The sequence below is a fragment of the Nycticebus coucang genome, chromosome 5 (genome assembly GCF_027406575.1).
Source record: "Nycticebus coucang isolate mNycCou1 chromosome 5, mNycCou1.pri, whole genome shotgun sequence".
Taxonomy (NCBI): Eukaryota; Metazoa; Chordata; class Mammalia; order Primates; family Lorisidae; genus Nycticebus; species Nycticebus coucang.
This window is the reverse complement of record NC_069784.1, coordinates 84901257-84926968: the sequence shown is the minus strand read 5'-3', so window position 1 is coordinate 84926968 and position 25712 is coordinate 84901257. Positions and strand designations below refer to the sequence as shown.

The following is a 25712-nucleotide window of genomic DNA, read 5'->3' as shown; positions in this document are numbered from 1 at the left end:
CTTCCTCTAACTTTATTTTTTCTAATTTAAAAAAATGAACTTGTATTAAATTTATAATTGAACAATCCTTAATTTAAATTTCCTTAGAGAAAAGGGTCATTAAATCTATGTAGATTTATTTATTTATTTTGAATCATTTATTCAATCATTTATTTAATCTATGTAGATTTATTTATTTATTTTGAATCATTAAATCTATGTAGATTTATTTATTTATTTTGAATCATATTTGTTCTGTTGCTTGGGTGAAAGTGCAGTGACATTATAGCTCATTGCGACCTCAAACTCCTGGGCTCAAGTGATACTCCTGTCTCAGCCTCCCAAGTAGCTGGGACTTTTAGGTACACACTACTACACCTGGCTAATTTTCTGGGGGTTTTCGTGGAGACAGAGTCTTGCTCTTGCTCAGGCTAGTTTTGAACTCCTGACCTCAAGCAATCCTTCTGTCTCAGCCTCCCCAAATGCTGGGATTACAGGTGTGAGCCTCCATGCCTGGCTACTGTAATAGTTTTATTTTCTGTTTTGAAATGCATGTGATTTTTTTTTTGCAGTTTTTGGCCAGGGCTGGGCTTGAACCCACCACCTTTGGCATAGAGGGCCGGTGCTCTACTCCTTTGAGCCACAGGCGCCACCCGAAATGCATGTGATTTTTTTTTTTTTTTTTGGTTTTTTTGGCCGGGGCTGGGTTTGAACCCGCCACCTCTGGCATATGGGACCGGCACCCTACTCCTTGAGCCACAGGCGCCACCCGAAATGCATGTGATTTTAACATTTTTCTGAAAGTTGCTGGGTTTTGTTTCAGTTAACATGCTAATTTTCTTTTTATGAAAAGTTTTGTGGTGAGTTAGATATTTACTTCTCCTTTTTTTTAAAATTCAGTACAAAATTAAAACTATCCAGGATTTGGTGAGTTTAAAAGAATCAGATCGTCACAGTATATTGCACTTCCTTGAAGATGAAAAATATGAAGAGGTTATGGCTGTCCTTGGGAGTTTTCCATATGTAACCATGGATATAAAATCACAGGGTAAGTGGGAGGATTCCCTGTTGAAGATTGCTTCTCTTCTGATAGATTGGTTCTCATTTATTTGACTCAAGGTTCTCATAACACTTTATTTAATAACGTAACTTATAATTACTTTGCAGAACTATAATTTACCTGTCAGATTTACTGTGTTGGAAAATGATGTATACTTAATAGTTTTGAGAACACTGATAGAGCCCTCACTTTTATTTTCCTAATAATAGGATTAAATCTGAAGACTCTGTTCTGTAGTTTAATTTTTAGGAATTTCTTAACTTTTCAAAGAATGTAAGAGATTTCCAGGTGTAATGAAAGACTGAGATACTTAAAGTTATATTATTAGTATGAAAGAAATAGCTACTAATAGCTACTTAGTTATAAAATTAATTTTTGTTTATCTTTTAAATTATTTAAAACCCGGGCGGCGCCTGTGGCTCAGTGAGTAGGGCACCGGCCCCATATGCCGAGGGTGGCGGGTTCAAACCCAGCCCCAGCCAAACTGCAACAAAAAAATAGCCGGGCGTTGTGGCGGGCGCCTGTAGTCCCAGCTGCTCGGGAGGCTGAGGCAAGAGAATCACGTAAGCCCAAGAGTTAGCTGTGTGACGCCACGGCACTCTACCCGAGGGCAGTACAGTGAGACTCTGTCTCTACAAAAAAAAAAAAAATTATTTAAAACCCTTAGCCGGGCGTTGTGGCGGGCGCCTGTAGTCCCAGCTGCTCGGGAGGCTGAGGCAAGAGAATCGCGTAAGCCCAAGAGTTAGAGGTTGCTGTGAGCCGTGTGACGCCGCGGCACTCTACCCGAGGGCGGTACAGTGAGACTCTGTCTCTACAAAAAAAAAAAAAAAACTTATTTAAAACCCAACTTGTACTAATTAAGCCTTGGAAATCACCATGTTTTATGCCACATTTCATGTATTGTTCTCACTGTACCTCTATATTTACTATAAAAAGACAGAAGAGATTTTTCTAGCTACATAATTGCCCTATTCCTGTTTTAATTTTAAAATCTGAGTAGTAATACCTTAGAATACTTGATAGAATTAGAGATCATCTCATCTTCACTGTGGTATTGATGAGCTGAGCTTTAACTTTTACTAAGTTACTATTGTCAGACATTCTTACGGGTACCAAGAATACAGGGACATTTAACAACAGTGGTTTCTGTCTTTGAAGAGCTTATCATCTAGTTGAGGAAATAGGATAAAAACAAGAGAATGTATGCTCAGCATTAAGTGAACATTACAGATACTGTGCCATTTATTCATACAATAAATAATGAGTGCCATGTACTCTTCTTGGATGTAGGGAGGCAGTGGTAAGACACACCTTCTGCTTGAGTTTGTATTCTAGTAGGAATTGGGAAGGGGTGAATGGCTCCCAAAGATTGGGGTGTTTGAGAAAGGAAAGCAAACAGTATAATCTGGCTTCGATTTGACTGGAGTATAAGATACACTAGAGTGTAAGTGGGGAGTTGGGGTTTCTTGTGGGGCTGTGAGTTTTCACATTTTAAAACCATTAATTCAAAAAATACATTCAGGACTGTACTGTTTAATCAGAAACTGCTGAAATAAAGAATTGTTTGGGACTTGAAGATACTCTTTGATATAATCAAGAATTGTAAAAAGAATATACTTAGAAAAGTGAACGTTAAGATATTTGCATGTTACAAAGGTGACAGAGTTGATAACTAGAATCTACAGAGAACTCAAACTAATCAAGTAAAGAGCAAACAATTCCACTTATAAATGGGCAAATGACATGAACAGAACCTTTTCTGAAGAAGACACACGAATGGCCAATAAACACATAAAAAAATGCTGATCGTAGCTCAACGCCTGTAATCCTAGCATTCTGGGAGGCTGAGGCAGGTGGAAACCTCCATCTCTACTAAAAATAGAAAAACTGAGGCAAGAAGATCGCTTGAGCCCAAGAGGTTGCTGTGAGCCATGATGCCATGGCACTCTACCCAGGGCAACAGCTTGAGACTCTGTCTCAAAAAAAATAAAAAAAATGCTGATCATTCCTAATCATCAGAGAAATGCAAATGAAAACCACATTGAGATGTTACCTAACCCCAGTGAGACTAGTCCACATCACAAAGTCTCAAAGCTGCAGATGCTGGCATAGATATAGAGAGAAAGGGACATTTTTACACTGCTGGTGGGACTGCAAACTAATACAGCCTCTTTGGAAAGAAGTATGGAGAATCGTCAAAGAGCTAAAAGTAGACCTTCCATTTGATCCTTTCATCCCATTACTGGGGTATCTGCCCAGAAGAAAAAATTCATTTTAGGACATTTGCACTAGAATGTTTATTGCAGCTCAATTCACAATTGTCAAGATGTGAAATCAACCCAAGTGCCCACCAGCCCATGAATGAAGAAGCTTTGGTATATGTATACCATGGAATATACTATTCAGTCATTAAAAAAGAATGTAGCTTTACATCTTTTGTATTAACCTAGATGGAGTTGACCATTCTCTTTAGTAAAGTATAACAATGGAAAAGCAAGTATCTAGTGTACTCAATACTGTCATGAGACCAACAAAAAACTTTGTACCCACACAAAAGAAAAAGACAATTAAATTGAAGTGGAGGGGCTTCTTCCTCCCGCTTCAATTGGTAAGCTCTCACCTTATGGGCACAATTAAGGGTATACAGCACCCCTGGGTGAAAGGCTCAACTACAACTTGATCTTTGCCTAACAAATAAATACAAGCAATGTAATCCAATCGTTTGTACCCTCTTCTTAATCTAAAATTAAAAAAAAAAAAGGGTAGAAGAGATTTTCTTAAAGTTAAGAGTGTTCAGTCTCACTGGGAAACATTAGCATGTGTTCTACTCCATAACATCCTTTTTTTTTTTTTTAATTTCAAAATATTTAGGTGATACAAATATTCTGTAAATATATAGACAGTTTATTATTTTATGTTTTAACAGTCCTGCCTAAATATAGGTGGTATGGTTAATAAAGGAAGAGTAGAAGAATTACAGAAGCTGAAAGGAGTATCTGCGTGATACCTTGCTGGAGACACCACCCTCTTGCTAGGGGCTGTGTAGGGTCTCCTGGAGGCCTTCACTTTAAAGCAGGGATGTTCAGCCGTTTTTTTTTTTTTTTCTCTGCTGCACATCGAAAGAATGAGAGTTGTTTTGGGCCAAACATTAAATACGTAAATGCTAATGATAGCTGATTAGCATAAGGGCCCGGGCATACTTTTCATGATATCTGACACCACAGATAAGCAAAAAAAAAAAAAAAAATCCTTACAAAATCATACCCCTGCTTTAAAGCATCAAACGACCAGTAGACATGGATATTGCTGTTGTTTCACATGAAGTGCTCGTGCACGTACAACTTTTGATAATTGAGAATTCTAGGATGTCGGAGCCCAGCTATTGTACCTCATAGGCAGTAATGGACATAGCAGTCATACGTTGTTGTAGGGGGACATTTTTCCTAGTTAGCAGTGTGTTAGAGGCCAGAAGTGTGTGTGTGCTAATGTTAATCAGTGAAAACTAAACATAACAAACTTAGAAAAACTGTAGGCAAAAATACATAATGGAAGCTCTTACAAATACAGTCTGTAGAAAATAATGATTTAATGCCCACATTTGGGTGTGTGTGTCTTTTGATATAGAATGTCACTCTGTCACCCAGGCTAGAGTGCAGTGGCATCATCCTAGCTTCCTATAACCTCAAACTCCTGGGCTCAAGCATTATCCTGCCTCAGCCTCCCTCAGCTTCCTGAGTAGCTGAGATTACAGGCACACACCACTGCGCTTGGCTAATGGTACCTACGTTTGAATAGAAGACGGGTTTAAGTTATATTTTATGTTTATTTTGTTTTATTTATTTTATTAGTAGACTTTTAGGGGATGTGTGTAGGAAATATGGTTTTAAAATTAAGTAATTGCAAAAATACGTACTATATGTAATACTATTTATTGCATAAAGTACTTTTTAATGTAAAGAGAATATATTGAGGTTATTGCTTTAAAAAATAAAAATGAATGTGGTTTACACTCATTTTATTTAAAAAATAAAATTATTTTATTTTGATAGGCATTGATTATACAAATACAATCTTGTGAATATGAAAGATTTGAACAATTAGAATTGCAGAACCCTATTTATATATTTCCATGAGAAAAAGCTGCGTTGTGGTAGTCCTCACATCATACTGTGTTTTTAAAGACTTGGCTTTCAAACTTGGCCTGATAATGCAGCTGTTTTGTGAATCTGGGCATTTTGCTTTATTTCTGAACCTTAGTTTCTTCTTTAAAGTGGAAATAATTATAAGACTTTGTAGAGTCATTTTAAGGATTTAATGAATCAGTTGTTGAAGTCATCTACTGGAGAGCCTTATATTGAATTGTCAATAAATTAGTCTAAAACAAGTTTAAACACTCTAGGAGGCTGAGGCTGGTAGATTGCTGAGCTCACAAGTTCAAGACCAGCCTGAACAAGAGCTGAGACCCTGTCTCTAAAAAAATAGCCGGTTATTAATGGTGGGCACCCATAGTTCCAGCTACTTGGGAGACTGAGGCAGGAGGATCACTTGAGCCCAAGAGTGTGAGGTTACTGTGAGCTATGATACCGTGGTACTCTACCCAGGGCGACAAAGTGAGACTCTGTCTCCAAAAAAAAAAAAAAATTTAAACTATAATATGCTCAAAATACTGAAGTGCCAAATTGATTTGTGTAAGCTAGGTTTTGCTGTTTGCATTGATGTAGCATTTGATTTTTATTTTTTACTCTATTTTTTCCCTTCCATCTTACAGTATTGGATGATGAAGATAGCAACAACATCACAGTAGGATCTCTAGTTACAGTGTTGGTTAAGCTCACAAGGCAAACAATGGCAGTAAGTAGTCTGTATTTTATGCTTTAAGAGTTATGTGTCAAGGTTTTAATATTTATTTTTCTCATTAGATTCTCAAAGTTAAAACTTTTCTAGTAACAAGATTTAATTTTCCAAGTTCTATTAGCTGTTTTGAAATTTTAATTTTCATGAGACATTGTTTTCATATATGCTAAGAAAACCCAGGAAAATAGATCAATCCTTGTATGATGATTTGTTAATTCTCTCTAAAACAAAGTAACAATAAGCTGTAAAGTGCTATCCAGAGGTTAATTACTGATAATTGAAGATTTATCACCCACTCCTTTTCAGTCAATTCTTTAGAGAATTTACTCCCTTTTATTTTAAATTTAAAAATTACAGTGATAGGCCGGATGCGGTGGTTCACACCTGTAGTACCAGTACTTGGGAGGCCAAGGTGGGTGTATTGCCTGACCTCAGGAGTTCCAGACTAGCCTGAGCAAGAGCGAGACCCCATCTCCAAAAAATAGCCAGGCATTGTGGCGGGCACCTATAGTCCCAGCTACTTGGGAGGCTGAGGCAAGAGAATAACTTAAGCCCAAGAGTTTGAGGTTTGCTGTGAGCTGTGATGCCACTTCACTCTACCGAGGGCAACAAAGTAAAACTCTCAAAGAAAAAATTACGGTGAAAATTACTTTTTTTTTTCTTTTCTGAAAATGTGAAAAATTTATGCTGCCTGAGAAAAAATTCAGGCAATGCAAAAAAGTATAAAAAGAAATTAAAATTATTACTTACTTGTATTTTCTCCCACTTCAACTAGTACTGCTGTAACAGCCCGTTGTACTAGTCAGCTGTAACTCGTTAAGAGATAGTATTTCAACTTAGTTTAGTTGGGTAGTGGTAGATTTTAGCTAGTGATTTGGGGGTTTCTGCATCTGCAGGAAATACATGCTGCATTTAAATCTCATGTTTAAAATTGCTGGTTGGAAAAGCATATTTTCTAGTTGGATATATCATGTCAAAGATTTTGGTTTTATGGTAGCAAATGGTAAGGAAGCATTTGTGTCATGGACTCAGGATGAGATGTGCCTCCTTGAAGAAGAAACTCTAAGCCAATGCCAAAATTGGATTTAGCATCCAAATTTACACTACCCACATAATTTGCTATTCTCAGCCTGAGAAATGACCAAAAATTTGATCCTAGGCCATTGACACTTGTGGGGTAATTGGTAGGAAAAAAACTCAACTATCCTGGAGCAAGGGAAAGAACTGAGTATTGATCTTCCCATTCTTATATGAACTGTACCTCAGAGTAATCAAACATTAGAACCCGGCTAATAAATGAAGAAATGAGGACATTAGGACAGAATTAGACCAGGGAATGGCAACCGTTTTCTGTAAAAGTTCAGAAAGTAAGCAAACCTTCTTAGGTTTTAACAAGCTATACAATCTTTGTAGCAACTACTAAACTCACAAATGGACATGGTTGTAAAGCAGGTGGTCTGCCAGGCACAGTGGCATGCACCTCTAGTCCCAGCTATGGAAAGCTGAGGTGAGAAGGAATATAGCAAGACCTCATCTCTTTAAAAACAAAAACAGTAACTAAAAAAGGTGGTGGGCCATGCAGGGTGTTGACCCCTGAATTAGGCTCTCTCTGTTGCATCAACTTGCAGGGGTGTCCAACCTGTGCCCACACAGGGCCTTATGCTAATTTTATGAGGACTTTTTCTTTTTTTTGCTTATCTGTGGTGTCAGATAGCACTAAAAGTATGCATGGACTGTTTTTTTTGTTGTTGTTCTTGCTTTGTTTTTATTTTTGTTTTGCTAATCAGCTTTTGTTATTGTTTGTATATGGTCCAAGACAATTCTGATACTTCCAGTGTTAAGCAAAGCAAAAAAAAAAAAAAAAAGTTGGATGCCCCTGAATAAGAGCCTAACAGTTCTTTTACTTAGTAGCTTAATAATACCAAGGAGTTCATTAAATACAGCCCACACGGCGGCGGCCTATGGCTCAAGGGAGTAGGGCGCCAGCCCCATATGCCAAGGGTGGCAGGTTCAAAGCCGGACCCAGCCAAAACTGCAACAACAACAACAACAAAACAACCAGCATAAATACAGCCCACACCATTTGTCATCTTCTACTGTAGATTCTTACTGTGTTCTTATTGGGATTCAGATTCTAAATTTATAGCTTCTGCACTGATGCTAAGTAGACTAAATGGTTGGTAGAAAATGTCTTTAGGATGTGGGTTTTTTTTGGTGATCCACTTTTTAGTCACAGATCCAATCAGCAGTTTCACGGACAATAATGAATAAACTAATGTTGGTCTCATCAAGGTTTTAATGTCAGAAAATGTGATATGTTAAAATTCTCATAATATCAAAATACTCATGTTTGATTGCTATTAGAAGTGAAATTTTTTAAGTGTGAAATATTTTTTGCTTTACAATGTATTTATATATCTTAAGTCATTGCATTTATAAATTTAAATAGACTATACTTTTCAAAATATATGTATGCTCAAGACAGATCTGAGATACTTCAGAAGGTAATTACGTGTACATGGTGCATATTCATCACCTAGTAATTGCTCAGTGTCTCCTCCCCCTTCCTCAATTGTAGGTAGTTTTAAAAAGCTTATTTAAAATATATATTTTGAGAGATTGCTTTGTCTAAAAGATAAATAATAGGCTGACAGATTTTATATTTTTCTTCTTGCTACTCCTAGGAAGTATTTGAAAAGGAGCAGTCCATTTGCGCTGCAGAAGAACAACCAGCAGAAGATGGGGTAAAACCTTAAGTTTTCTGAACCTATGTTTTCTGGCGAAAGAAATGTTTTATTTCTCTGATTGACTTATATTGCTGTGGGAGAGTAATTCAGTTTGCATTCAGTTTAGCCATTTCCATCTAAAAATTACTATGACTTCCAAATGAACCTGCCACTATAACTTACGGAGTATGATGTGTGTTGTGATTTCCAGCAGGGTGAGACTAACAAGAACAGGGTAAAAGGAGGATGGCAGCAGAAGAGTAAAGGACCCAAGAAAGCTGCTAAATCAAAAAAAAAGAAACCTTTAAAGAAAAAACCTGTACCTGTGCCACTATCACAGTCCAAGCAACAGAAACAAAAGCAGGCAAATGGAGTTGTTGGGAGTGTAAGTGTATTATTATCATTGTTACGTAGTATACCAGACACACACTAAAATGTTCAAGCCTTATGTGTACAGCTCCTAAGGTTTTGCATAGGTGTGCACTTATGATGCCCAAATCAAGGTAAAAAGCCTTACCAGCAGCCCCAAAAGCTTGCTTATGCATCTTCTCAGTCAGTGAGCCCAGCCCTCCATCTCCTCACCTCCCACTATTCTGAACTAGTCTATTCACCGTAGACTAGTTTTGTCTACTCTTAAACTTCATATAAGTAGAATTATTTTATGTATGGTTGCTTTCTTCCAATATTATTTCTGTGACATTCCTCTGTATTTTTTGTATGACTATACCACAGTTTATCTGTTCTATGGTTGTTGGTTAGATGTTCATTCTCCACCTACCAGTAGTAGAATTGCTGGGTCATAAAATAGGTGTATGTTTAACACATTAAAAGATTCCAAAGTTGTACCATTTTATGTTCCTACCAGCAAAGTCTGAGATCCAGTTGTTCTGCATTCTCACAATACTCAGTTTCGCGAGTCTTCTATTTTAGCTCATTAGCAGCCCTTTGTGGTTTTTATTTGTATTTGCCTGACATCTAATGGTGTTGAGCAGCACCTTCCACATGCTTACTGGTCGTATGGATCACCTCTTTTTCTGTTGAGTTATCATCTTACTGATTTGTAGGAGTCCTTTGTATATTCTGGTTATGAGTCTTAACATTTTTAGTCTCATAATGGTAGCTTCTTATGGTTCTTTAATGAAGTCCATTTCATCAATCTTTTTTTTTTTTTTTTTTTTTTAGGATTAGTGCTTTTGTATCCTGTTTAAGACATCTCTGCTTACCCTAAGGTTGTGAAGTATTCTGCTTTCTTCTAGAAATACTATCTTACTTTGTATAGTTAGCTTTATGATCTATCTTAAATTAATTTTCATGAATGGTGCAGGATAGGGATATGGACCACTTATTCCCATGCCATTTCTTGAAAAGATCATCCTTTCTAGCCAGGCGTTGTGGTGGGCACCTGTAGTCCCATTTACTCAGGAGGCTGAGATAAGAGAATCCCCTAAGCCCAAGAGCTGGAGGTTGCTGTGAGCTGGGATGCCACCGCACTCGACCGAGAGCAACAAAATAAGACTGTCTCTTAAAAAAAAAAAAAAAAAAAGATGAATTGTAAGGGTGCTTTGTCATAAAATAGGTGACTATACTGTATCTGGTGTAAGTCCACTTACGGAGTCTTTGGGCCATTTCATTATTTATCTGTTCTTGTGCCAAAACTGTACTGTCTGTAATGATTGTAGCTTTATGTTAAAATTTAAAATATGGTAGTGTATGTGCTCTAGTTCTTTATTTAACAAACTTGAAATTGATCTGTTCTAGGTCCTTTGCATTTCCACCTAAATTTTTAGAATAAGCTTAACAATTTCCACTAAAAAAGGTTGCTGAAATTCATGTTGGTATTGCATTGAATCCATGGTTTGATCTGGGGAGAATTTTTTTTTTATTCACGATTTTGGTTTGTCTTCATTAATTTGGATGTTCCTTCATTTTTTTCAGCAGTGTTTTATAATTTCCAATGGTAGAAGTATGGCACATCTTTTATTAGATTCACTGCTATGTATTTGATCCTTTCTAGTGTTATTGTAAATGGCATTTAAAAATGTTATTTTTCAGTGTTTGTTGCTGGTATATAGAAATACAGTTGCTTTCCAAATACTGACCTTGTACCCAGGAGTCTTAATGAATTGACAATTCTAATAATTTGTAGATATTTTAATTAAGGTTTCCTTATATACAATCTTGTTATCTGTGAGCAAAGACTGTTTTACTTTCTCTTTTAATCTTTACGCTCTTCTTTTCTTCCTTTCTCCCTTTTGCGCTGGCTGGAACTTCCAGTGTAATATTGGTGAGGACTGATGATGGCAGATACCCCTGTCATCTTTTTGATCTTAGGGAGAAAGCAAGCGGTATTTTACCACCATGCATGATGTTAGCTGTAGAATTTTTGTAGATATTCTTCAACAAGTTAAGGAATTGTTCTCTTCTATTCCTAGTTGCTGAGAATTTTTATCTTGAGTATGTATTGAATTTTATTAACTGCTTTTTCTGTTATCTATGTAGATTGTTCTATTTTCCTCCTTAATGTTAATGTAGTGAATTATGTAGATTGATTTAAATATTTGAAACCATTCTTATATTCCTGGAACAAATTTCATTTGGTCATAACACAGTATTCTTTTTTATATTTATCTGGATTTGGTAATATTTTGTTTCCTGCCTGTATTTTTATGAGCAGATTTTGGTTTGTCTTTCTTCTTTTGGTAACATCCTTGTCAGGTTTTTCATGGTGGCCTTATTAACAAAGTTTGAAAGTGTTCTTTTTTTTTTGGAAGAGGTTGTATAAGTTTGCATTTGTTTCTTCTTTGGAATAATTCTCTAGGGAGAAGAACCATCTGAGCCTGGAGTTTTGAAAAAACGTTTAGTTGTGGAGTTTGTTTCTTTAACATATATTTTGCATTTTTATTACTGATTTTAGTAAATTATATTTTCCAAGGAATTTGTCTACTTTCTCCAAGTTATTAAATTTGTTGGCATAAATTTATAATATCCCTTTATTTTTAATGTCTGTTGGATCTAGTTATGTCTCTTTTATATCAAATCTCGGTAATTTATATTCTTTCTTTTTTTTGTATGCATTCTTTTATTGGGATTTAATAAATTTTATTAATCTTTTCAAAGAACCAACTTTTTGTTTTTGTTTTGAGATAGAGTCTCACTTTGACACCCTTGGTAGACTGCCGTGGCATCACAGTTCGCAGCAACCTCCAACTCTTGGGCTTAAGTGATTCTCTTGCCTCAACCTCACAAGTAGCTGGGTCTACAGGCGCCTGCCGCATCACCCAGCTATTTTTTGGTTGCAGTTGTCATTATTGTTTGGCAAGCCCGGCCTGGATTCGAACCTGCCAGCTCTGTTGTATATGGCTGGTGCCCTTAGCCACAGAACTACAGGCACTGAGTCCAACTTTTGGTTTTGAGTCTGTCTTTTATCTGCCTTTTTTCTTGATTTGTAGCCTATTTTTTACTTCTACTTTCTTTGCATTTAATTTGTTGTTCTTTTCCTTGCTTTTTGAAATGGGCTAGTAAGCATTTTGCCTGAGATATTGGCTTTTCTTACTGCTTTATGCCTTGTCAGTTAACAAAAACTATCTTGAACTTCTGAAATAATATTTTCCTATAAACTTCCTATTTCCCCTTTACAAATAAAATGTGTAATTGATGATTTTAAAAGTGGAGCTATCTTAGCCATTGTGGTAGTATACTTTGCAAACAAAAATAAATATATACAACTATATTTATTTTATAAACTACAAAGACTGAATAAAATAACAACAGACAGACTCTGCCCTTGTAGCCCAGTGGTTACGGCGCCAGCCACATACACTGAGGGTGGCGGGTTCAAACCCAGCCCGGGCCAGCTAAACAACTGCAACAAAAAAAAATAGCGAGGCATTGTAGCGGGCACCTGTAGTCCCAGCTACTTGTGAGGCGGAGGTAAGAGAATCACTTAAACCCAAGAGTTTGAGGTTGCTCTGAGCTGTGATGCCACGGCATTCTACTGAAGGTGACATAGTGATACTTTATCTCAAAAAATAAATAACAGCAGAGCAACCAAATATGTTCATAATTTTCTAAAATTTTGTATAAATAGTGAAATTGTAATCTTGAGCCAGTTTAGTTATGTTGACAATAAGTTAGTGCAAGAACTCAGACTGATATATGCTCATTGAGAAATTCAGAACCTTGGTGCTTGCTTTTCCCTTCTAGGAAGCTGCAGTAAAGGAAGATGAAGAAGAAGTTTCTGACAAAGGCAGTGATTCTGAGGAAGAAGAAACCAATAGAGATTCCCAAAGTGAAAAAGATGATGGTAGTGACAGAGAATCTGATAGAGAGCAAGATGAAAAACAAAACAAAGATGATGAAGCAGTAAGACTTATAGGTTTCATAATTGGAATTATACCTCTGATGATTGTTTTAGGTTGTTCATATGTTTGCTTGTTTTAAACAATATCCATGGATTTTATAATGTTACACTTTGTAAGAACATTTTTGAAGAATGATGGTCAGAGTTGTAAAGAAAAATTATTTCTGACAAGGATAAGACATCCTAATTTTCTTAAATCTTAAATTGTTAGGTGGAGTAGGGCCTGGGTCTGACGTGAATTCACTTTGGTTTCATAAGGAAATTTTCAGTGTTGGGGGTATCTGTGAAAATGAGCAAGGAAAGGTGTTTGTGAAATAGATAGCACTTACTTGGAAGGTTATCTCACAGGATCCAAATAATGTTTAGGGTAAAGAAACAGTACTGTGAGCCCTGATGTCAAGGGGTTGGTTAAGGAAAAAGCAAACCTTTATAAAATGCAACTTTGTTTCATGGTGTATTTAAGTAAGGACAGGGTGAGTCTTAAATGAATTAATATGGTAAGAGTATGGAATATAGAAAAATCTCATGACATTACACTACACTTAATTTATGGGAGGATCATGGAGAAGAATAGGGTCCTTAGATGCTCATTGCAAATGAGCTGTAAACTGATCAGCCATTTCCTGTATGTTTATTAGTGTTGCTCTTTTTCACTAGGCTGTTGATCTAAAAGTAACCCTTGTGTTTTGGGAGAAAAAAGGGGATCACCTGAATGGCCTCTGGGGCAAAAGGAGAGGGCAAAAAGAGAAAGAAGTAGAGGTCAAAGGATATAAAAGTATAGGTATAAGGAAACAGACTGGGTCATGCCACGCTTTGAGAGGCCAGGAGTTTGAGATCAACCTGACAACATAGTGAGACCTTGTCTCTTCAAAAAAAAATCTTTAAAAAATTAGCCAAGCTTGGTGACGTATAGTCCCAGCAACTCAGGAGGATGGCTTGAGCCCAGGACTTCATAGCGAACTATGATTGTGCTACTGCACTCCAGCCTGGGCAAGAGAGTGAGACTCTGTCTCTTAAAAAAAAAAAAAAGTATAAGGAAATAATGTACCCATTCTTGGTAATGGTACAAAACAAATAAGGGAGACTGTTTTTAGCAGTTGCTTAGCTTTGTACTTTGAGGATTAAATTAATTGCCAGAAAATTAAAATCTATCAATGAAATTATTTCTTCAGCCTCATTTCAATAGTCACTTAGTAGAGGTGATTCTAAGAGTTTGGATAACTAGACTTTCCGTATGACCAAAATTATATTAATTCAATCAACAAATAATTATGTCACATCCCTGGGCTGTCTTAGATGAAAGGAATGCAAAGCTAAATGTGAAATGGTTTCTGCTCGTGAATGATATGAAAACTAGCAGGGCAGACAGATTTACGAATAAACATTATAGTGAATAAACAGAAGAGATTATACACATTTTCTGCAAGATACATAAAGAAAGTTGAAATTTGTGGGAGGCTTTACTCAGGAGTTCATACTCTAGGCTAGTCCTGAGAGAACAATGAGTAGGCAGAGAATGGGAAAAACAAAAATCCAAACAGTGTTATGGAGGAGTGAAATAGTTTAGTAAGTTCAGAGAAGCATAGATATTTTGAAATGACTAGAATAAAAAGTGCAGAGAAGGCAGTGATAGGAGACTGGGGGGACAGGCCAGGGTCAGGTCACGAGTGGTTGTGCAGTTCATGCTGCAGGAGTTAGACTGACGTACAAAAGGGGTCATTGTGAATTTGAGCAGGGAGACGATGAGATTTGTGGGCCTGAACTTGTTTTAACCCTATGTAATTAATTGGCATTGTCAGAAATAATAGCTGAAACTCCTCAAAATGGTCAGAAACATGCTAGATTTCAAATATTTTAATTTTTTCTTCACTAGGAGTGGCAAGAATTACAACAAAGTATTCAGAGAAAGGAGAGAGCTCTGTTGGAAACCAAATCAAAGATAACACATCCTGTGTATAGTCTTTACTTTCCTGAGGTGAGTTACCCACAGACATTGTTTTCCTCAGGCCAGGCTTTTGTCTGTCTGGTGTGTACTAGCTCAAGTGTGGTAAATGTGGCCTGTTCTTGAGAGGCCACATTTGTAAGGGATATATTACAGTAAGAATTACACTTAGTGAATGTGTTGTTTAAAGAGAGGATTGTTAACTTTTTTTTGTGTGTGGTTTTTTTTGGCCGGGGCTGGGTTTGAACCCACGACCTCCGGCATATGGGACAGGCACCTTACTCCTTGAGCCACAGGTGCCACCCCGATTGTTAACTTTTTAAGGATTTCTGTGGTTTCCTGTGCCTACATTACTGAGTGTTGCACTTAGTAGTTATTTCCCATTAGCCATTCAGGCAGTCTTCATCAGACATACACTTACTTCACCTTTGACTGCTTGGCCATTGTGAATCTGTCACCCCTGCCAAGTTCTAAATAAGATGAAAACATTCTTAGAATTTCTCTTGAGAGTTCTGTATTGGTCATGTGGAGCCACTAGACTTGCTCTGGCCCTGGTAATTGCTTCAGTCTGCGGGAACTGGTGAGCCCAGGGTTGTGGGGACCAGCTGTGTTCTTAGCCCTGAACAAAGTTCAGTAAGAGTTGAGCATGAGTGAGCCTCAAGCCCAGGACAGTTTATTACAGTGCTCTTTGCTCCCTTGTCCTTGTCATGGCCTGCTTCACTTTTGATCTCCTCGATATGTTGTTTGTCTTTTAAATTATTTTGGGATTTCCTTGACATTTGGCATTTGAGGATGATTCCGTCTGTGAAGCAGAGGTCAAGAACTGATTTCTTCCCAGTTCAGGGAAACTGTTGCACAGACTGCCTCGCAGCTTTGCCACAGAACCTTCTGTTTACCACTTGTATTTGGCAGGTGATTTCATGTATAAATCTGCTTTTTGTTTGAGAATGTCAATCCAGAGTTTTGGCGGACTGCTTAAGACAAATTCTTAAATAATATGGCTCTTCTAGTAATAAGTGAGTAGCTCTGCACAGACTGTTGTTTTGACTTGAAGAGAAGTCTGCCCAGGATTCCATCTTCATGCACACGCTGATCTTCTGGCATGTCCTGAGCTTTAGCCCATCTGTTAGGGGCATTTTGCCCATTGCAGAGGTAGTCTGCCAACCCCAAGCAACCTGAAACCAAGCAAATAAATTCCATTCATTGATAGTTTAAAAGTGTCATGGGAAGCTGTAAGCTGCATAATTTGTACCCATATAACAACAGACAGTTGCATTTAGACCATGCTTAGTTAATAAGTGAAACGTTCATTCGCCCCCTTAGACCATTTTATCAGTGAAATGCATTTTTCAGATTTAATCTGCCTCTGCATGGTAAACATCTCCAAGTACCCTTTATCAGATAAATGTATTTTAGGCTTATTCTAACATTTACTTTGCTACCTTCTCATGTGTTAGTAATACCTTACCTACGTAACCCAACTACCAAACTACCCACTTAATAAGTTATTGAAATCATTTACTATACTTAATATTTTAAGAATGGTTGGGAATCTCAGAAAAACAATTTTGTTTAAAGTACAGGTAACTCACAACATATGTTTCATTTTTAACATGTTTATTAAAGAGTCTGGGCACAGGTGCAATGCCATTGATTGATATTCACTGTCTTCTTAAACTATAATTAAACAGCCTGGGGGAATGGAGGGAAGGGCATTCTCTAGGTGGGGGGGTAAAGATGAAATGCACATTCCTGAACTTACATCCCTCTGCTGTTATGTATTATGACTTTTTTTATCTGTTAGAAATGTCATTCCATGTATATAATACATAACAGCAGAGGGATGTAAGAATCATTTAAATAAAAAGAAATGTTATTGTACCTCACTTATTTCACTAATAATCATCATTTATTACACTCTATGCTTGGAACTCTGACTTATATTTTACTTATGTTACCTCATTTCATCTTCACAGCATCGCCAGAGGCAGGTACTTATTGTTTAACACAGAAGGAAAGTACAGTTTTAGGGAGGTAAAAGTCATCTAAGTCTGTGTGGCTTTAAAACAGCCTGGTACAGTGGCTCATGGCCGTAATTCTGCCTCTCTGGCAGGCTGAGGCAGGAGGGTAGCTTGAGGTCGGAAGTTGGAGAACAGCCTGAGCAAAAGTGAGACCCTCTGTTAAAAACAGAAAAATTAGGGCGGCACCCGTAGCTCAGTGGGTGACAGCCACATGACACCAAGGCTGGCAGGTTCAAACCCGGCCCGGGCCAGCTAAACAGCAATGACAACTGCAACAACAACAAGCTTGGCATTTCTAGTTGAACTCCAGGCGCCTATAGTCCCATCTACTTGGGAGGCTGAGGCAAGAGAATCACTTAAGCCCAAGAGTTTGGGGTTGCTGTGAGCTGTGATACCAGGACAACAGCTTGAGACTATCTCAAAAAGAAAAAGTAAAAGAAAAATTAGATGGGCATGGGGCTGTAGTCCCAGCTACTCGTGAAGCTGAGGCAGGAAGGTCGCTTAAGCCCAGGAGTTTGAGGTTGTAGTGAGCTATAATGATTCCACTGCACTCTAGCATGGGTGACAGAGTAAGGCTGTATCTCAAAAATATATATATTGACAAACTGCAGCCTGCAAGTCAAATTTAGCTCCCTGCCTATTTTTGTAAATAAGGCTTTATTGTAAATAAAGTTTTGTTAGACCACAGCTACGCTCATTCTTTTCATGGTGCAAGAGCAGATTTGAGTAGGGTCAACAGAGACTCTGGCCTACAAAGCCCAGGTATTAACACTGTACTTTGAGTCTATCATGTTTTTACACAGTTTGTGTGTGCACAACACAAAAGACAAACATGATACCTTATATACAAATAATACACCTGCTGTAGAACAGAATTTAATTTTCTTGTTAGCTGCTGCTCACATCATGCATACACAATTTATTCCTTAGGCTTATTATTGCAGCACTTTGTAGTCCTAAGATATTTAAACAGAAGAATTTTTAGTTGAACTTGGTGTGATATTAGAAAGATGATAAACCAAATTCTAATCTCATTGTTAAAATAGAAAGTATAGCAATTTTAGTTTTAAAACACATTTTCTCAAAGAAACTTTTTTTTTTTTTTTAAAAACAGAGTCTTACTCTCTTGCCCTGGGTAGGTAGAGTGCTGTGGTATCATAGCCCCAGCAAGTCAAACTCATGAGCTTAGGTGATCATCTTGCCATAGCCTCTGGAGTAGGTGGTACAGCCAGTGTACACTGCAGCACCTGGCTAGTTTTTTTATTTTTAGTAGAGATGGGGGTCTCGCTCTTAAGCTGCTGAGCTTAAGCAGTTCAACTGCGTTGGCCTCTAAGGTACTAGGATTACAGGCATGAAGCCACCGTGACTGGCCACAAAGGAACTTTTTTAATAAAATTATTTTTTTAACCATTTTTGGACCATCGGGAGTTTTTAAGCTGCAAAACATTTTTCTTTAAACTACTATAGAAAGATGTTTTCCCTACCCAATTTCTTAAAGAAATGATACTAAGATGACTAAACAATCACTGCCGGGTGTTGTAATTACAGCGGTAGTTGCTGAGCACCCTGAGGGTTGGTGCTTTCAGACTGCTTGGCCTTCTGCATTTTTTTAAAACTAACTTTCTATCTTTTGTTCTTCAAGTTCTCCCTGCTGACATTGTGTACCTTTTGGTGGTGGTTTCTTCTTCTTTTTTTTTTTGTTCCTAATCTTTTTGGAGTTCAACTAGAAATGCCAGGCTTATTAAGATCATGGGCAGTGAAAAGCATAAATAGATTCTTAGATTCTAAGATGTTCTCTTGTAAGAATGTAATGTGTCCTAATGTATTGATTTTTTATTTGGCTAAGTCCTTGCCACTCCTACTTTATGGCTTTTCCTTATTAAAATTACTTAGGTTATTTGCAACATGCTATTTTAATAGTTTATATTGTTTTCTCTTTGGAAAATCTTTTGTCATCTAAGCTAAATCAGGGATTTTTAATATAGAGGCCATTAACCCATTTATGCTTCACGTTCCATTATTGGGATGGCAGTGATATGGGAGTTATTTATATCCTGTTGCTCAAGGTCATTGCTGAGATCTGATTTTTCACATATGTCTGTCTCCTGAGGGTACATGCTATCATGTGGTGCACAGAGTTAGTCACTGCTGCAGATACTGGCATGCTGAGAGCTTGTCAAAAAGTCATGCAAAAAGGTGGTGCCTGTGGCTCAAAAGGGTAGGGCACCGGCCCCATATGCCGGAGGTGGTGGGTTCAAACCCAGCCCTGGCCAAAACTGCAAAAAAAAAACAGTCATGCAAAAAATTCAAAAATTTCAACCTCTGGCATAAATGGGTTAAGGAGCCATTGAAACTTCTAAAAATTACATATAAAATTCTTCTGAGGAACAGATGTACAAGTGGTTAAGAACAATTTACACATTCCAGTTAATATTTATTAAACACCTATTTTGTAACCTGCACACTGTCAGTACTGGGGATGGAGCAGTGAATAAAACAAGGGTAGTATCTCTGAAACAAGACAGGCTAAATCTAAGTTTCTATAGTTCTTTCTGATTATTTATACCCTTTTTTTTTCTTTCCAGGAAAAACAGGAATGGTGGTGGCTTTATATTGCAGATCGGAAGGAGCAGACACTAATATCTATGCCATATCATGTGTGTACACTAAAAGATACAGAAGAGGTAATTATTCAACATTATTTCAGTTTTTAATAGTCTATAGCATCTCATCATGACGTTGTTTCATAAAATCTTTTTTAAAATAAAGCAGTTTATTATATTTGTCTTACTGTATTCTATTATGACATATTTTACAACTATTCTCTGATGTTTTGGTAGGAGGGTAAGCTCTTTGTAAATTTATAAAGAATTGTTAGAGATAGGCAAGTTAGTCTTTTAAAATCTTGTTCAGCCGGGCATGCTGGCTCATGCCTATAATCCCAGCACTTTGGGAGGCTGAGGCAGGAGGATCACTTGAGGCTAGTAGTTGGAGACTAGTCTAAGCAACATAGTGAGACCCTGTCTCCTCCCCTACCTCCCCCCCCACAAAAAAATCTGTTCTCAATTTGTTTTGAGGGATTTTCACCGTTAGTGTCTAAATATATATATCTTTCCCCCTCTCACCATAATTAATGGTATTTTATAAAAATTTATGATTTTTGTTCTTACTGGATTAATGCTAAGTATTTACACTTTTTTGTGTTAAAGATAATCTAAGAATTAGTGATGTAGGGGGTTTTTTTGAACGGAATTTTTGATTATGTGGGAATGTTTACTGTTAATGACATTATTAAAGTATGTGAACATACTTTTTTTTTTAGAGACACAGTCTCACTTCGTTGTCCTCGGTAGAGCGCCATGGCATCACAGCTCATAGCAACCTCCAGTTTTTGGGCTTAGGCCATTCTCTTGCCTCAGTCTCCCAAGTAGCTGGGACTACAGGCGCCCACCACAGTGCCCGGCTATTTTTTACTTGCAGTTTGGCCAGGGCTGGGTTCAAGCCTGCTACCCTTGCTATATGGGGCCAGTGCCCTACTCACTGAGCCACAGGTGCCACTCATATGTGAACATATTTAACCATTGTGAACTACATTCTGTTTTCTTTTTCTTCTTGATTTTGTGTGTGTATGAAAAATAGACATCTTTTCTAAGAAGAAGGTTCTCACTTCCTGGACTTGGTAGACAAGGGCAAAACTGTTACATTTCAAGATAGTATTATAATGTTGATATTTAGTACAATTATTTTTAACCTTCTTAACCAACTGGTAAATGTATGAAATAGTTTAATGATAAATTTATAGGGGTGGGCCAGAGGTACATCTGTAATTTTGATAGATACTGCTAGATACTTATTTCTTTATAGGAAGAATGAATGTCTTAACTGTGCCCAATGTCTCTTAGCATGTGAGGCATTTTGAGTGTAATTGGTAGTCAGAAAGGGGAAAAAAATGCATCTCAGTGTTATTTTTCCCTCTCATCATTTATTTTAATAAGTTTAAAACATACTGAAAGCTATAAGCACAGTATAATGAAACCTCCGTAGACCCTGACCTACGTTTACTAATCGTTTGCAATTTGCTGAATTTGCATTTTCTTTTTCACTTTAGGTGTGTACACACATGAAACGTGTATGTGTATGTGTGTGCCTTTTTTCCTGATCAATTTGAACTTCCTACAGACATCATGATATGACATCTTAAATTCTTGACATATGTCTCCTAAGAATTAGGGTCTTCTTATAAGCACAATACAATTATTATACTCAAGAAATTGAACGTTGATGTGCATTATTATCTATTGATAACATGCAGTCCATATCCAGATTTCCTCGAATATTCCACTAGTATCTATTATAGTTTTTTGTTTTGTTTTAAAATTCAGGATCTAATCAAAGATGACGTGTAGTCTTTAGTTGTCATGCCTCTTTATTCTAGAACATTTGTCCTTGTCCTTTTTCATTTTACTCTTTCATGCCATTGACATTTTTCAAGAGTCAGGCAAAGTATTTTTGCAAACTATATCACTTAATTTATTTCATTGGTTACTTATTGTTTTATTTTAATTTTTTTGGCAAGTGTATTACATTGGTGACCTATTTTGTATTTCTGAGTGTATCACATCAGGGGTACATCGTATCAGTTTACCTTACATTGGTGGTATTGAGTAAAGTTGCTTGTTTATTTAGTTAAGGCTTTTCTCTAATGTAAAGGTATTTCTGACTCACTGTAGCATACGTTGATGATTTTTTTTTTTGAGACAGAACCTCAAGCTGTCGCCCTGGGTAGAGTGCCGTGGCATCACAGCTCATAGCAACCTCCAACTCCTGGGTTCTTGCCTCAGCCTCCCAAGTAACTGGGACTACAGGCACCCACCACAACACCCGGCTGTTTTTTTTGGTTGTAGTTGTCATTGTTTGGCAGGCCCGTGCTGGATTCGAACCCACCAGCTCTGGTGTATATGGCTGGCGCCTTGGCTGCTTGAGCCACAGGCGACAAGCCACGTTGATGATTCTTGTATGAATTAACTCTGCTCAGTGGATTCTGTGTAGTTTTAATTTTCTATTTCAGTGTTTTGAGTCATACTTTTCTGTGTGTCTGTAGCCATTATTCATTTTTGTTGGGTCTTTTAAATTGATTCAGGAATTTTTTTTAATTGTTAAGGAATCTGTTTTCTGTGATATGAGTTGCAACTATTTATCCCTATTTTGTTTTATTAACATGGTTGTTTCTACCAAAAAGAAATATAAATATTTGTTCATTCATTTGCTTATTTTTTTGTAGTATGATTTAGACATTTGAATTATTTGTTATTTTTTTTATTTCAAATTAATATGAAAGAACAAATTTTTAGGGTACATTGTTCTCACTTCCAAGGTAAAGTTCAAGTTGTAGGAGAGCCTTTCACCCAGGGGGAAGTGCTGAATACCCTCTTATTGTGCACATTTGGTGAGATCCCACCAAATATTGTCTCTCCTTCCCCCTTCCCTCCTCACCTCTCCCCTTTGCTAGACTCTATTTGTATTTTATCATTCATATTAGTGTGTAAGTATTTATATATCGGTTTCATATTCATATTTCGTACATGGGATACAATATTTTCATTCTTGAGATACTTTACTAAAAAGAATGTGCTTTAACTCCAACTAGGTAAACATAAAAGATGTAACATCTCCATCTTTTTATGGCTGCATAGTATCCCATGGTGTACATACACCACAATTTATTAATCCGTTCATGGATTTATGGGCATTTGGCTTGCTTCCATGACTTGGCAGTTATGAACTGAGCTGCATTAAACATTCTGGTCCAGGTGTCTTTGTGGTAAAATGATTTTTGTTCTTCTGGGTAGATACCTAGTAATGGATTGTGGGATCAAATGGAAGGTCCACTTTCAATTCTTTGATAGTTCTCCATACTTCTTTCCATAAAGGTTTTATTAGTCTGCAGTCCCACCAACAGCGTAGAAGAGTTCCTTTCTCTCCATATCCAAGCTAGCATCTGCAGTTTTGGGACTCTGTGATGTGGGCTAATCTTATTGGAGTTAGGTGATATCTCAAAGTGGTTTTGATTTGCATTTCTCTGATGATTAATGATGAGCATTTTTTCATGTGAATTTATTTATTTAGACAGTCTTAACTCTGTTGCCCAGGCTAGAGTACTTTGGCATCAGCCTAGCTTACAGCAACCTTTTGAACTCCTTGGATCCAAATGTTCCTCCTGCCTCAACCTCCCAAGTAGCTGGAACTACAGGTGCTTGCCATGATGCTCAGCTGATTTTTCTGTTTTTAATAGAGATGGGATTGTACTCTTGATCAAGCTGGTCTCGAACTCCTGAGCTCAAGGGATCCTCCCACCTCAGCCTCCCAGAGTGCTAGAAGTACAGGCATGAAGTACCTGGCCTAGTTTTATTTTTTTAATTGACAAATAATAATATGTACTCATGTGGTACATAGTGATATTTTGGTACATATACAATATATAGCAGTCCATTCAGGGTAATTCGCATACCCATCTCAAACATTTATCATTTTTTTGTGTTGGAAACATTCAATAACCTCCTTCTAGCTATTTGAAATGATATATTATTAACATCCTACAGTTGACACAGACCATTAGAATTTATTCCTCCTATTGGCTGGAATTTTGTGTCCTTTAACAACTCTTTCCCTATCCCTTCCTTCTCCCTACCCTTCTCAGCCTCTAGTATCTTCTGTTCTGCTTTTAATTTGTTTGATTTGTATGAGATCAACATTTTTAGCTTCCACATATGGGTAAGAACATGTGGTGTTTAACTTTCTGTTCCTGGCTTATTTCACGTAACATAATGTTCTCCAGTTTGATCCATGTTGCCATGAATGACAGGATTTCATTCGTTTTTATAGCTGAATAGTATTCCATTGTGTATGTATATACACCACATTTTCTTTATCCATTCATCTGTTGTTGGACACCTAGGTTGATTCTATATCATGACTATTGTGAAAGTGCTGCTATAAACATGGAGGTGCAGATGTCTTTTCGATGTACCGATTTCTTTCCCTTTGGATAAATTCCCAGTAATGGGATTGCTAGATCGTATGGTAGTGCTGTTTGTAGTTTTTCGAGCACCTCCATACTCTTCTCCATAGTGGCTGAACTAGTTTACATTCCCACTAACAGTGTATAAGCAGTCCTTTTTGTCTGCATCCTCTAACTGGAGTGAAGGGTACCTCACTGTTGTTTTGATTTGGATTTCCCTGATGATTAGTGATGGTGAGCATTTTTTTTCATGCACTTGTTGACCATTTGAATGTCTTCTTTTCAGAAATGTCTATTCAGTTTATTTGCCCATTTTTATTTTTATTTTTTAATTTTTTTCAAGACAGTCTCACTTTGTCACCTTCAGTAGAATGCCATGATGTCATAGCTCACAGCAACCTCAAGCTCTTGGGCTCAAGTGATTCTCTTCTTGGTTAATTTTTTCCTAGGTATTTAAATGAGATTGCCGGTGGCGCCTGTGGCTCAAGGAGTAGGGCGCCGGTCCCATATGCCGGAGGTGGAGGGTTCAAACCCAGCCCCGGCCATAAATAAATAAATAAATAAATAAATAAATAAATAAATAAATAAATAAATGAGATTGCCTTCTTGATTTCTCTTTCAGCTAGTTCTTTGTGTATAGAAACACTGTGGATTTTTGTAAGTTTGTATACTGTAACTTTACTGAATTCTTTAATTCTAACAGTTTTTTTGGTAGAAACTTCGGGTTTTTCTATATATTGAATCATGTTTGCAAACAGGGGCAATGTGACTTCTTTCTTTTTTAGTTTGGATGCCCTTTATTTCTTTGTCTTACCTTCTGGCTTAGACATTTTTCTTATATAGTTTCTAGGTTTCTGTTATACTTAGAAAGCCAAACTGAGATTAATCTTTTTTTAAAGATCCCCCCCATCTTTTCTTAAGTTTTTTTTTTTTTCTTACTGGCATATTTTAATATATAATCCTGGCTATAAAATATGGATTTTGGAGCCAGATCACCAGAGCGTTCAAATGTCGTTTTAAAAAATTTACTCTTTCCTTTGTCTAAGTGAAATAGAAATTTCTAAGAATTCGTTACTGTTTGAATTTGAAGTTTATGATTTGCTAGAAAATAAGATATTCTCTTGACCTTTTACAGATTGGGTATTTATTCTGGAAATAAGAAAATTTGACAATTATCTCCTTTTTCATCAAGTCTCTTATTTTATTCCAGAATTTCATTTACTTTTATACCTTTTTTAATTTCTTCAAATTATGAAGGTGATGGTCCACATAGGTTTGGGTAGCTTTCAATGTGCTTTCTTTTTATTTTTTCCAATATGCTTTCTTGAACGGTGGAGATGGACATTAACTCCATCAATTTTGCATAACTTGGTTTCCTTTTTATATAGTATAATAATACAACATTTCACAGAAGATGTTTATTAGGATTTTTGTAACATTGGTTAACATTTTCTATATCAGCTGAGTAAACACCTGGTTGTTAATTGAATGCTCTTATCTAGAAATATTAGGAGTGAATTTCCTCCTCAAAATTTGGATTTTTAAGTACTCATTTTATTTTCTAGGTAGAACTGAAGTTTCCTGCACCAGGCAAGCCTGGAAATTATCAGTATACGGTGTTTCTGAGATCAGACTCTTATATGGGTTTGGATCAGATTAAACCATTGAAGGTAAGAATCATGACTCTAACAAATGACAGTTTTCCATTTGAGTAACTGTTTAATTTAAATTGCTTTATCAATACATCTTAAT

The 25712-nt window shown here is 36.9% G+C and overlaps 1 protein-coding gene across 2 annotated transcripts in view; it reads left to right on the top strand.

The window, feature by feature from the left end:
* Window positions 1-25712, top strand: part of SEC63 (SEC63 homolog, protein translocation regulator) — a 73419-nt gene that overhangs the window by 43485 nt on the left and 4222 nt on the right. Inside the window, exons 13-20 of one of the 2 annotated variants that reach the window (XM_053591356.1) lie at window positions 880-1027; window positions 5808-5890; window positions 8578-8637; window positions 8831-9004; window positions 12823-12981; window positions 14853-14954; window positions 19528-19626; window positions 25526-25630. In XM_053591356.1, coding sequence (XP_053447331.1) covers window positions 880-1027; window positions 5808-5890; window positions 8578-8637; window positions 8831-9004; window positions 12823-12981; window positions 14853-14954; window positions 19528-19626; window positions 25526-25630 — 930 coding nt within the window. The remainder of the gene's footprint in view (window positions 1-879; window positions 1028-5807; window positions 5891-8577; window positions 8638-8830; window positions 9005-12822; window positions 12982-14852; window positions 14955-19527; window positions 19627-25525; window positions 25631-25712) is intronic. The other variant, XM_053591357.1, reaches the window with a different exon arrangement.